The 13,051-nt window shown below is 39.1% G+C and overlaps 1 protein-coding gene across 3 annotated transcripts in view; it reads right to left on the bottom strand.

The window, feature by feature from the left end:
• Window positions 1-13,051, bottom strand: part of TRIO (trio Rho guanine nucleotide exchange factor) — a 249,792-nt gene that overhangs the window by 20,583 nt on the left and 216,158 nt on the right. Inside the window, exons 44-49 of one of the 3 annotated variants that reach the window (XM_088130969.1) lie at window positions 10,702-10,752; window positions 9,379-9,456; window positions 8,401-8,592; window positions 6,183-6,360; window positions 1,930-2,699; window positions 169-207 (exon numbers count right to left, since the gene is read on the bottom strand). In XM_088130969.1, coding sequence (XP_087987095.1) covers window positions 169-207; window positions 1,930-2,699; window positions 6,183-6,360; window positions 8,401-8,592; window positions 9,379-9,456; window positions 10,702-10,752 — 1,308 coding nt within the window. Of the gene's footprint in view, window positions 1-168; window positions 208-240; window positions 1,530-1,929; window positions 2,700-6,182; window positions 6,361-8,400; window positions 8,593-9,378; window positions 9,457-10,701; window positions 10,753-13,051 lie in introns of those variants that run through there. The other 2 variants (XM_088130970.1, XM_007420371.4) reach the window with 2 other exon arrangements.

Below are 13,051 nucleotides of genomic sequence, written 5' to 3'. Positions count from 1 at the left end.
CTACAGGGTAATATTCTGTAGTTGGCATTGTCCTTGGCAATGATTTCCCACGTTCAACTTATGTACTCAGGCAATGTGACTATTTAAGATTAAATGTTATGATAATTTAATTACATCCACAAGTTCTGCAAAAAATGATTTGCAGACTGGATGTTGCCATCCACTGACCTGGAAGAAGGATGCTGCTTCTTTATCAGAACAGAATTCCTGTGAAAAAAATTTAAACAAGGGAAACTGCTAATGCTGAAAAGTGGTTTGTTTTTTTTTTTGCTTTTATCTCAAGTATTGCTTGTGTAGCAAATGTCAAGTCTTCCACCAAGAACAGTAGCCATATTTTATTGTAAATAACACTTTGTTTCTATGCAATCCTTTAATAATTGATGTTATTTTTTAAACATTAAGATACAAATTCTGCCATTTGCTCTACATGTCTGCACGCTTACGAATCCAGAACTCTAGTTTTCATATAAAATGGGGAATCTGTTTCACATCACATTTCCCCAGTTCAATTTTGATACTTTCACTTTGATACTTTGCATTAATAATACAAGGAACACATTATTTTTACTTGCAAACAGCCTATTTACACTGGCTGCCAAGCTGACATTTTTCTAAGAAAACAATTAAAAGAGGCACGCCACAGCCAAATTAAACAACAAAATAACAACAGGAGTTGGAAACAAGAGGATACATGCAAAGCAGAAGATCCGACCCTAAAGCTATGCTCTAGTAAGTGAAAGAAGAAGAATCAGGAGAGTGCTATATTGTTAAAAAAAAAAATGGGTAGTGCATGCTTGCAATAACATTTCTGAAGGCCATGTGATATGTAACTGATGGTGTGCAGAAGCTGTGAAAGGAGCTGTAAATTGTACAGTACACTGAAATAGGGAAAGGACAAGAGTTGATATGTACCCATCACATTCCCCATGAGCAGTGTTTAATCTTAATACTCAGGTCTCCTTTGAATGACATGACATGTTGCATATTCAAACAGAAGTCCAAAAGAGAAGCTGTAGATTTTGTTGGCAGACTTGCATACCAGATAGTGGACCAGCTAAAAACTGAATCTGAAATTAGTCTAACGCATAACTTCTTAAACACTTAGAGAGATAAGTGATGCAGCTAAAAATATAGATTGGTTATGGATAGTGCTATATTTGTGCATTTGAGAGCACAGGATCCGTTTTTTTCATGGAAGGTTCTTTGCCCCAATGTATATACATTTTAAAGATAGCAAGTTAATGGAATGTTGCAGTTCAATTGACATAAAAAAGAACTCAGAGTGGCAGTTAAACTAAACCTCTGTGTTCATCAGAATGCCAGGTAACAGAAACAACAGGGGAATAGGGTTGAATTCAAGCCCTGTTTGTGAGCTTCCTGGAAACATCTCGCAGGCTGCTGTTGGAAACAGAATGGGCTGGAGTCTGGATCAGCAAGGCAATCATTTTCTTCAAACTTCCATCAGTAAGGAAACAATAATTGTTGTGCTTGTATCTGAACAGAGGAGGAAGAGGAAACCCTGAACAAATCTGCAATGGAAATACAGAAGATGCATGAATTGAGCTCCACCATGGTGGCTGTGCACAGCATATTAAATTTGTGCCTTCATGTTAGACGAAAGAAAGCGAAGAGCAAAGTTAGTAGAAACCAGGCTAGCAGACCCTTTTTTTTTCAGCAGAATGAAGAGTTAGAAAGTTTTTCTGTGTATCTGTATACATACTGCAAGCCTATGTCTTCTGTATACACACACAGACACGTTTCTACCAAAAATTGATAGAAAAAGGTTGGAGCAATTGATTATTATTGCAGAGCAGTGATACAGCACTGGAGAGCCAGAAGTTAGTATGGAGATATGATGGTCACGCACAAGAAGGGGAGATGGGAAGATTTTTAGAAGAGCTCGCAGGATAGAAGTACTCCAGCTCTTACCCCATTACTCTGGGTGGAGTGTACTGATTGTTCGCTGGTCGAGGAACATGTGCTCATGCGGTCTGTGTCCTTGCTGTGTGAAGAGTGACGGTGAACCTGGCGCTGGAGGGAGTCACTGTCCCCGGGGAAAGTGAAGGAGCCAGGGCGGCTGACAGGGGATGCTGGGATGGAGCTCCAAAAGGAGCCCTTCTGCAGGGGGCTGCTGGGTGTAAAGGTTTCCTTGCCAAAAGGAGATGGGAAAGTCACTGCAGAAGGAGAGTTTATTGGCGAGATGGCTCCTGGTCTTGATTTTCCCAGTGTCAATGATCCTATGTTGCTCCTTGAACGGCTCTCCTCTGAATTCCCACGGCATTCCCTCGGATCTGAATCTGCTGAGCCACAAGTACTTCCAGATGTCTTCCGGGGGCTTTCCATTGCTTTCATCTTGGGGATCTTCTCTATTTCTCTTTCTGGACCATTCTGCTGTACATTTGATGGATGCCTGCCTGCCTGGTTAAAGCCAGCCTCTAGAGTGGTGGTGTGGGGAGGCAGGGAGGAATTGTGAATGGACATACCTGACATCTTGTCTGCCTCTGCTTGGACTGAAGTGGCAGAGGAGACCAGGACTGGGGAGTGGTGTCGGACTGGCTGCGGGATCCGGGAAGGCCTGCTACGGCTGGAGCTGGGGATTCCAGTGCAGGTGCTAGGGCCACTGTTGTTGCTACTGCTGCTGCTGCTGCTGCCTCCAGGACCACTGTGGTTCCTCTGGTACTCAATGGGTGATGTCAAGGCTGCAATTAAAAAAAAAAAAATCACATAAAAATGAATGATGATGTAAAACAGTAAATTTGGCTAGTAGACAATAAGCAGTGGTTTTGATTGGCAAGGCTTACATCATCTGTGAAACACAGTTTATACCCCTCTTTTGAAGGTGAAATAGCCAACTAGCAAGTGAAAGAACAGAAATAAAAATGATGAACAACGTTCTTGTCAGACGTTCCAATGCAACATATGTTTTTATATGTCATATCAAAGCTTTGCCACGTGAGTCAACAGAATAATTTAGACATGAAAAATATAATTAACTAAACACTAAAGCCTGCAATGTATATAACATTATGTTTATCTCTATTACTTTATCTACATATTGATAGTTGCTACTACAAAATGGTGTAAGAATAAAACTTAGACAGAAGTGGTTCAAGATAAGCAAATTGTTACAGGTAGTCCTTGGTTAATGACCACTTGAGTCATTGGTGAGTGTTTGAAGTTACAGTGGCACTGAATGAGTGGTAGTAATGACTGGTCCTCAAAGTTCTGGCTGTTCCAGCCCCCCACAGTCACGTGATCACAATCTGGGCACTTGGCAACTGGCTTGCACTTACGATGGTTGCCGCATCCTATGGTCACGTGATCGTCATTTGCAACCTACCCTACCAGCTTCCACAAGCAAAGTCAACGGGGAAGCCGGCAGGGAAGGTCGTAAGTTGCTCGAGTAAGCCTTTCCCACTCAGCAGCAGCCACCCCCAGCCACACTGTGCTCATGCACTCACACTGCACTGGCTGTTCATGCACCCTTGTGTACCCTCCCCCACCGGCAGCAGCCACCCCTAGCCCTGCCACAATTGTGCTGGCCATACGCGCACCCTCTCCGCCCGGCAGCAGCCACCCTGTTGCACCGGCCATCTGCACAATCTCCCCCACCTGGCAGCAGCCACTTATCTGCCTGCTGGTCTGCTTGTGAGCCGCCTGGGACTTGCAACTTCCTGCTGGCTTCCCCACTGACTTTGGTTGTTGGTAGCTGGCAGGAAGTTGTGAGGAAGTCCTTGCTTAATGACCTGCAATCCTTGTTTAACAACAGCAATGTGGACTGCTGTTGCTAAGCGATGTGACCACATGACATTGCACTTTACAACCACATCACTTAGCGATGGATATTATTGTTAACTGAGGACTACCTGTAGTGAAATGGCAAATGAAAAATGTCTAGAATACAACTCTGTAAATATAGAAAAACAATAATATAGGAGCAGATTGAAGGAAAATAGAATAAATATTCTATATTTATGCAGAAAAATAGTGTATATATACTTTAGCAGTGGGAATAATAATAATAATAATAATGATGATGATGATGATGATGACGACGATGAAGAATTTATATGTCGTCCAACTCACAGTAACTCTGGCCAGTTTACAAATCGTTAAAAACATTTTAAAAAAGAAAACCGCACAAACAAAAATGGCTTGTAGACCATCAGCACTCCATTTACTCATAATGCCCCCAATGCAAAACTCATAGAAATGGATCCATTTTTTCTACAAGGACTGTTGAAGGGCAAGGCCTATGGCATCTGTTTCATCCCTTAATGTCCTGCTAAACTGTAAAATGAAAAGGATTGAAAATGTTGGCATGAAGCTACTGATCATGTCTGCTGTGGCCCCCAGACAGGTCATAAAGACAAAATAGATGTCCCAAATTTATTTTCGAATCTGAAGTTCAGTGTTATAAAAGAACACCTGAAATACTTGGGATGTTTAAGAGCTGCTGTATTTGAAGCTAAACCAACAATTCAATTTTATATGAAACTAAAGAATATGACAAAGATTAGTATTTGCAATATGTATAATTTGTGGAATAAAGAACTGGAATATACAATCATGAAAAATCAACAAACCCAAGCTTTAATCAATATTAAATATTATTATGTATTAATGAAATTAATTCATCAAAAATCTTGTTTGGGTTTATTGGACTCCCCAAAGAACATTTTAAAAAGAATCATGATCAGATTTTTTGTGTTGGAGCTGTACGCAATTTAAAGGCTTTTTGACTCATATGATTTGGTTGCATTCATTTATGGCTTCTTTGGTTTCAAGTAATTACATATGTTAATAGAACTTTGGAGAAAAATGTAGTCATTAAAGATGCAAATGTGATGCTGAATTGCACTCCAAAAAAATGGAATTTGACATCTTATGAAGAACTCTGGCTCCATCATGCCTGGGGTTTGGCTAAGAGAATCCTATGTGGGTGGAAAGAAAACAAAATTCCAGATGTGAAAGAGTGGATTTAAGATATGTTTTCTTGTCTATTTTTGAAATGTCTTTATATTGTAGAGAGGAGAATATGAAGCAGTATGTTTCTACATGGTCTAGATTTAATAATACATTAAAGAACTGAGCTGGTTGTATGTTAATACTATGTGGATCATTTTCTTTTTTTCTTTTAGTTTACTTTTATAACTATTAGCCATACTTTTTAATTGTACCATCACTACTGTATCATTTTTATCTTTGTTAAATTTCACAAATAATTTTTTGGAAAAAATTAAGAGCAGCTATGAGCAGGTATGATGTTACTAAATGGAGTTACTGAACTGCTTGTACAGGAACAGTTAAGGTGTATAACATGATTGGCTGTTTGAAATTTTTCGCTTACAGAATGAGTATTCAAAATTAACAAGCCAGGTTTATAACAAACAATAGTAATAAAAATGGAAAATGAGCATGAGCACCATATATTAAAGAATTCAGATCTTATAAATATAGATTATGGTAGAATTTCTTAATGTTGTAGCAAAAACAACAGAGACTCATAAAACAGTAAAGATCAACTATTGGTTACATGATCCATTTATAAGAAATACTGGCATAATAGTCATACAAATAATGTTGGATAGAAACATTTGTTTATTTGAAATGTGTACCTGTAATTTGGTTTGATACTATTGGATTGTTTCCAGGTTTATTTAAACACAATGAAGACCCAGTGAAATAAATAGGATTTGCTGCTCATCTTGTCCTACTGATTTCAGTGGGTCCATGCCATTGGATGTATGCTAATGTATTTTAAATGAACTAAATGATGGAAAATTATCCAGGAGACTGCTTGGAAAAAGCCAGAAGGCTAAGACAGGACAGGACAAAACAAAAAACATTCAAATAGGGTAAGCTTTTACAGAGGTGACTTGGATACCCATTCTAGCCTATTCTTAATTATATGCAAGATAACCACAACTCAGTGGCTGACATTTTGAAAATAAACCTCCATGTGAATCTGACAGTAGGCTACTGGAGAGAGATTAATATATCAAAAACATTTCTACAAGGATTGTCAAACAGTGATCCCTATCCCTACAATAATCTGAAATATATGAGCATTTTTAATATCTATGCATGGACAATTTTATCAAGAGTCAGGCCAGGTAAATCTTCCGAACAATTAAGCTAATCCTAAAACTTGAATAAACATAGAAATACAGTTCTTTTACCATTTAGAAAATTACGCTGGTTTTCCAAGATTTGGTTGATTTCATGGATCCACATTTGACGTACTCCTGGACTGGTGGAATGCAAAACAAAAGTCTCCATGACATCACCTGCTCTTGACGTTAGTGCAAATTTACATGGATCGTTGTCTACATTTTCCTCCAAGCAAAGGCAACTCACCTTTATTTAGACAGAAAAAAAGGAGGATGAGAATGTCTCATTTTCATCCCCGTGTTATTATTTTTTATTAAACATATTCTAACAGCACCAGTAACACTGATCACTAGTAACTGCAGACCTTTATATACCTGAATGAAGCCAAAAATGCAGGGTTGAAATAGCATAATTCACAAATAATATCTGCCTGCCTGCACAGCCAAGTCACTTGCAACCATAAAGTCATCTGTCAAATACTGAAATACAACCAACTTGACAGCAAAGCAATAACTTGATATTTTTGGGAAAAAAAACTTATTTTTTATTAAATCCACCCCCCACTTTTCTTTTTAACAGTACGATAAAATTGCATCAGGTCATAGGATAAATTCAGATGGTACAAAGTAGAAAAATGTATCAGCTCAGTCCTTTCCTAATTTAACCAAAGCTTTCCTACCTGGTTGTTTAAAGAACAATTCTAATTTGTATCTGCCAAGGAAACGCAGCAGGCACAGAAGAGGACGTTTATGTTTTGACACCAAATTACTTGTAAGTGATGACTGAGAGTCATTTTACACATACTAAACTTTGAGAAAAAGAAACTCTGTAGGTAATCTGCAGAACTAGCACTGTGGAGTTAAGTGCTACTCACTTGTAAACTTTAGCCACAATTTGTTCTTTTCATAAATTATCTAACACATAGACACAACTTCAGGAACATACGCTAGTTAACTTCAGAACAAGTATTATTACTTCAGGACAAAGTTAAAAAGTAAGGCAAAATTATACCAGCTGTAATGAATATTCACACTCAAGCTACATCGTAATTTCAACAAGCCAGTTGACAATCTGTGGTAAAATAAAGAAACAGTTTTGGAGAGGGTTGGGTTTTAATTTAGGAAATTCAAGATCAAAAAGTCATCCTTTCTACTTAACAATCCACACAGTGATAAGAATTAAATGCTGCTCTGACTTCCTTGTGAAAGGGTGGATATACCTTGGATAAAATGCTATTCCAAACTGTGTTACTGATAAAAGAATCTAATATTGTTTTGTAATTAGAGTCCAAGAAAAACAAGACTCAGGAAATTATTCAATGGATGGGCCAATGAAGAATACAGAACTCAAATTTTATTCTAGGGCCAAAAATATTGGACTCCTAGGGACTTAATCAGAGCAGCTGATTTCACATATTTGGGCTCCTCTGTATAAGTTCAATGAACACAGAGGTGTGGGAGCTATTTTGGATTTCCTCCTTGTTTTCTTCTGTATATTTTGCTTCACTCCATGTAAACCAGTGTTGTCCAAACTTGGCCACTTTAAGATGAGTGGACTTCAACTCCCAGAATTCCCCAGCCAGCCATGTTGAAGTCCACTCATCTTAAAGTGGCCAAGTTTGGACAACACTGATGTAAACAGTCTTGGTTTCGGCTTGATTCCAATTACAGAAAGAAGTGTTCTATACAGGGCATGCACACTGTAATACATCCAGGCTGATGTTCTTCCCCCATCTTCCCCTCATTCAGAACTGGGAGCAATTTTTGATTCTTGAAAGACAAGGATTCCTCTAAATAGGTTTCTCTAGCCTTTATTAAGCCTGACGTAAACACGGAATCAGTTAAACTATGTCTCACTGGGCTTAACTTTTTTGATTGGCTATTTGTGCATCATAACTAGTGCAAACCATAAGCCTTTAGCCTGAAGCTGTGCATCACACAGTGGCAGGATGTGGGATGAGAAAGGGACAAAACATTTCATGAGTCAGATGTGGCTTCTGGTTCCTAGGAAATATAATGCCAGTCATAAATTAAAAGATAGTTTCTTTCAGATGTAATTGTCAGAACGATGAAAGTAACAGGAAGGAAGGCCAGAAGGAAAGTATTCAGAGATATTTCAACTAGACTCCCTGATTACTGTTTTTTGAGCTAGTGGTTATTCCAAACTCAAAAAATGAACGTCACAGGACAATCAAAATAGAATTAGAATGCCATTAAAATTCTATGTCCAACTGCACAGCTGAACACACACACACACACACACACACACACACACACACACACATACCTTGATGCTGTTTTTAAATAAGAATCCCGGTGTTGAGAAACCTTTCTTTTTATCCAGAGGTTCACTGAATATCACAATCTGCTCAAAGAGGAAGACACGTCTTTCTTTGCAACGTGGCAAGAGCCCTGTATCTTGGTCCGTAACCATGAACGTATCTTGCAGCAACAGCTTACCCTGTGCAACGATTTTACCCTTAAAACAGGGATCAAAATAAATTTAATTAAACCCTTTAGCCCATCAACTGAAACAGATAGCTGTTAGTTGAATACCCAAACTATTAGTTTCAAGTGAAACAGTAGTTACAGTTCAAGCACACCTACATTCTTGTATAACCCTCTCAAGAATTATTTATTCCTAAAGCTTCCCAATTTTGAGGAAAATGAGGAGAATCACATCTAAAGAAAAATGCAAAAAGGAAAGAATTTCACTGAAACAAAAATGATCTTTCTACATAATATCACACAGTTTTTCACAGGATTCCAGATTTCCTCAATATATATCAATCAGTTCTGCGCAACAAGTATGTGCAGGAAAGTAACTGCCAATCTTATCTCATTCACTGAATTTCCCATGTGTAAGGATAATTTGCACAAGCTTTATCCAACAAGCATATGATCTAAATCTAGAAGCAGTGTTTTTACATACTCTGGTCAAACAACTCCTACAACTACTATGATAGAACAGATGAAAACAGGTTCTCTAAAAGAATGGAATGAGGGAAAAGAGGAGAAACAATACATTCTGTGTCTGGGCCCAGCCTTCAGAAAGAAGGATCATGATTCCTATGGCTATTTCCATCTTAAAGCTCTGATTTTCAGCCAACATCACATTCTTATGTTTGGATGTACCTGGGACAATGAGTTGGATCTCAGAAGAAAACCTAAAGTTTGAAACAACTAAGAACATCCATAAGACACTCCCAGGTGGTTGTAACAGAAATTTGTTACAAAGAAAGAGTACAATCCCAAAAGAACTTACATCAAACCCTTGTAAACGACCAACATTCATCATGTCATTGCACCGTTTTGGGACAATGCACATTACTTCTACGGCTCTCTGTTGAATAAATGGAGAGATATTAAAGTACTAGTTGTACCCTCATCTATCATATCTATCAGATTCTTTAAATCTGTTTTTTTTTTCAGCTAGGTATCCTCCAGATTTGTTACCACTTTCCTTTACTCCCCATCAGCATATCTCAAACAAGATTTCGTTGCCCTAATGTTAGGATTTTGTGTCACAGATACTATATTTTTCCCCTATATCCACTACATACTATTTAGAATAAAGTGCCAGAGTTATAGTCATTTTTATGAGCCTAGGGACCTTGTAATAGTTGTTAATGGAAGGACTGAAAGGACAGCACCTAACTGAAAGTGGTATTTCATCACAATATAAATTCTTTAAGCCCATTAAAGATAGGTTTACAATTCATAACTCTTGTTGCATCTACAGTTAGTGCCATTTTATGTGATGCACATAACTTGCAGCTTGCTGAACAGTCTGAGGTTTCAACCACTGACAGAAAGATAAAACACAGAAGGATCTACAGTGTCTGGGAAGGAGAGGAGGGGTGATTTGAGTTTTTGCACCTTTACTAGAGTAGTAAGAGGTTTTTGTAGTCAGCCACTACCAAAAAAATAAAAAAAAAGAAACTAAGCAGTTATATGTGTGTTGCACTATATACCTGACTGGATCCAAATGATGATGGGGAAAATAGTTGGCAGAATCCATTATGTGAAGACCAAAAGGGAGCAAAGAGAACACCAGTTATCCTCAATTCCCTCTCACAGGATCAGGCAAACACTGACTTGGAGGATCAAGAGCTTGTCCGCTCACAGGGTTCCTGAGTTTCCTCTGAATGCATTTTTATCACACACATTCCCATGCCTAGCTACCCATGCCTAGCTAATGGTTGAAGAGTGCCAAGATAAAATGACATCTTATGCTAAAGCAAAACACACTGGGACAAGGAGGAGCATGGAACTCCTAACGAGAGTCTCTAATCATACTGCATTCTGTTGTTGCCACCTACTGGCCTGGGTGCATTACAATGCATTTTAAAAGTGTCATCTCAAGGCATCTGACTAACCATCACTTTCCAATGTAGAAATTATATAACCTATTATCATCTTTACATAAACAGTGGGGTAGGGGGAAAAGCACTGATTTTGTAATAATTCTGCAAAAGTGTAACAGATTGTTATTACCAAGATGGTGTTAGGAGCTGTTTTAAAGCAATATTTTTATTGGTCTGGGACCATAAATACACTTTAAAAATAAGCAACATTTTTTAAGTACCTCTAATTCTGTTGTATCAAGATTAGCTTTTTTAGAGTATTTGAGGAAATCCTGTGAAGAAAAATCATGGAATTAGATCTTCCATTTAAAACAGATGAACAACTAAACTGAAAAGCCTTCTTTTTCAGAAACAGCAGATAATAAAATAGATATTTATCCATCATTCCCCTCTCCCCCGTGTCCCCTTAATGTTTTGAACTCTCTCCTTTCACACATTCACCTAGTCTTCTCTTTGGTTCAGCTGTCACTTTGTATTTTGCTTGAACTGACTATCCTTATTCTGGGCAATCTTACTGCTTTCTTTCAGACACAAATTTCAAATACCATTTTTCTTTTGTCAGATTCTTTAGACAGTAAGTTTGCAGAAATTTCATTTTAGTTATATTGGTAGTTAAATATAGTAGGTGAAGAGAAGATAGTAACAATGATATAGTAATACATGGTGCTAAGGATACATGTTAATAGACCTATGTGTGCTTCGAAAAGGATTGGTAGTTGGACTTAACTGTGAAATGCTTTTTCATTATTGAAAGACAGACCCAACAGGAAAGAGTTAAGTCAATGTCTTCTAACTAAAAGGTGGGGCTTAAGGTTTCTTTTTGTCCTGTGTCCCCACTCCTTCAGCATTGGCTTCAGCTCAAATTAATTCTTTGTTACTGAATAATTCATTGTAACAATATAAAACTTGCGAATAGCAAGAACACATGGGAAAATGGAAGAACAAGATTTCAGAGAGGGCTAGAATGGGGGGGGGCGACCTCTCTGAATTGTGCCCAGGAGGGTTCACAGTATGGCACCAGCTGAGGCTCCAGGGCAGAGGAAGGGGTGTAGCAGTTGTCATCTGAGAATCTCTGTTGGCTAGAGATGGAGTGGCTGTGGCCTGGGACTCCTCCGTATCTGGGGCCTTATCATCTCTGGTTCTGGATGGGGTGGCACTGCCCAAGACAGACCCAGTGCGCAACTTGGGGGGCCTCCTGGACTCACGAATTGTGCTCAAGGAGCAGGTGGCAGTCGTAGCTAGGCAGGCCTTTGCTCAACTCCGTGTTGTGCACCAGTTGGGCCCTTTCCTGGATTGGGAAGCCCTTCTCTCAGTCACTCATGCCCTGGTCACCTCTTGTTTGGACTACTGCTATGTGCTCTACATGGGGCTACCTTTGAAAAGTATCCGGAAGCTGCAACTAGTGCAAAATGTGGCAGCGCAAGCAGTTATGGGTACCTCTAGGGCTGCACATGTAACACCTCTGCTGCGTGAGCTGCACTGGGTGCTGGTTTGCTTCCAGGTCCAATTCAAGGTATTGGTTATGACCTTTAAAGCTTTGCATGGCATGGTCTCAGGTTACCTGAGGAACCGTCTCATCCTGGTTACATCCACCCATCCCACCCGGTCCAGCAGAAAGGGCATGTTGCGGACCCTGTCAGCTAAAGAATTCCATTTCCAACTGGCAGGGTTGAGGAGGAGGGTTTTCTCCACCATTGCCCCCACCTTGTGGAACATCTTCCCCCCTGGGGTGATGCTGGCCCCCACTCTCCTGGCTTTCCAGAAGAGCATGAAGACCTGGCTCTGCCACCTAGCATGGGGATCTAATGAGGGCTCACAGCACTGGGGTGGTTGGTGGTTTGATGTTTCTTCCCTTGACTTTTAAACACACACACACACACACACACACACACACACGTATATATGATTTTTTAATTGTTTTTATCATTTTTTATGTATAAGCCACCTAGAGACACTTGTATAGTAGGATGGGTGGCATATAAATTTGATAAATAAATAAAATAAACAATGTGTAACCATTAGCAAACACTATTTGACCTTTGGTTGTTTGAGCTGTCCCTGAATCTATCCCTTTTCTATAGAGTGTGATTGTTGGGACTCTCATTTGTTGACCAAAAAAGTATTTCATAGTAAGCCTAACTTCTGTTTTAGTCACTGAAGATGGATCCAATAGGAAAGGGATATGCTGTAACAGTTTTCCCAGTGAACAGTTTTCCGTGATAGCACAGACACCAAAGGACACATCTGTGAAAGCAAACTTATCTTTGTTATAATGCTTAATGAACATAAGATTGTTCAACACAGATTGTCACACAACAAATGTTTGTTAATAGACCTCTACTACTAATGTAGCCACCCCTTCAACTGATGCCAGCGGGAACTTTTTTCTTGCTGGCTTGATGCATTTCCTGACCACTCATCTTCTTAGCCTATTAATCTCTCACAAAATAGGGAGCCTATCAGCCAACAGGCCCTCTAGAATATGTTTGAAGTATATTCTTAGGTCTGGGTGCACATTTAGCTTTTGCCAGATTTGTTCTCTAAGATGGAAAGGATCTGGGCAGAGTCTGG

This window comes from Python bivittatus, unplaced genomic scaffold (genome assembly GCF_059951505.1).
Source record: "Python bivittatus isolate LINGU-HERP-01145 unplaced genomic scaffold, Pbiv_v1 ctg000840_np1212, whole genome shotgun sequence".
In the NCBI taxonomy this organism is placed as follows: Eukaryota; Metazoa; Chordata; class Lepidosauria; order Squamata; family Pythonidae; genus Python; species Python bivittatus.
Note: the sequence above shows the minus strand (reverse complement) of the source record. Positions and strands in the feature narration are given on the sequence as shown.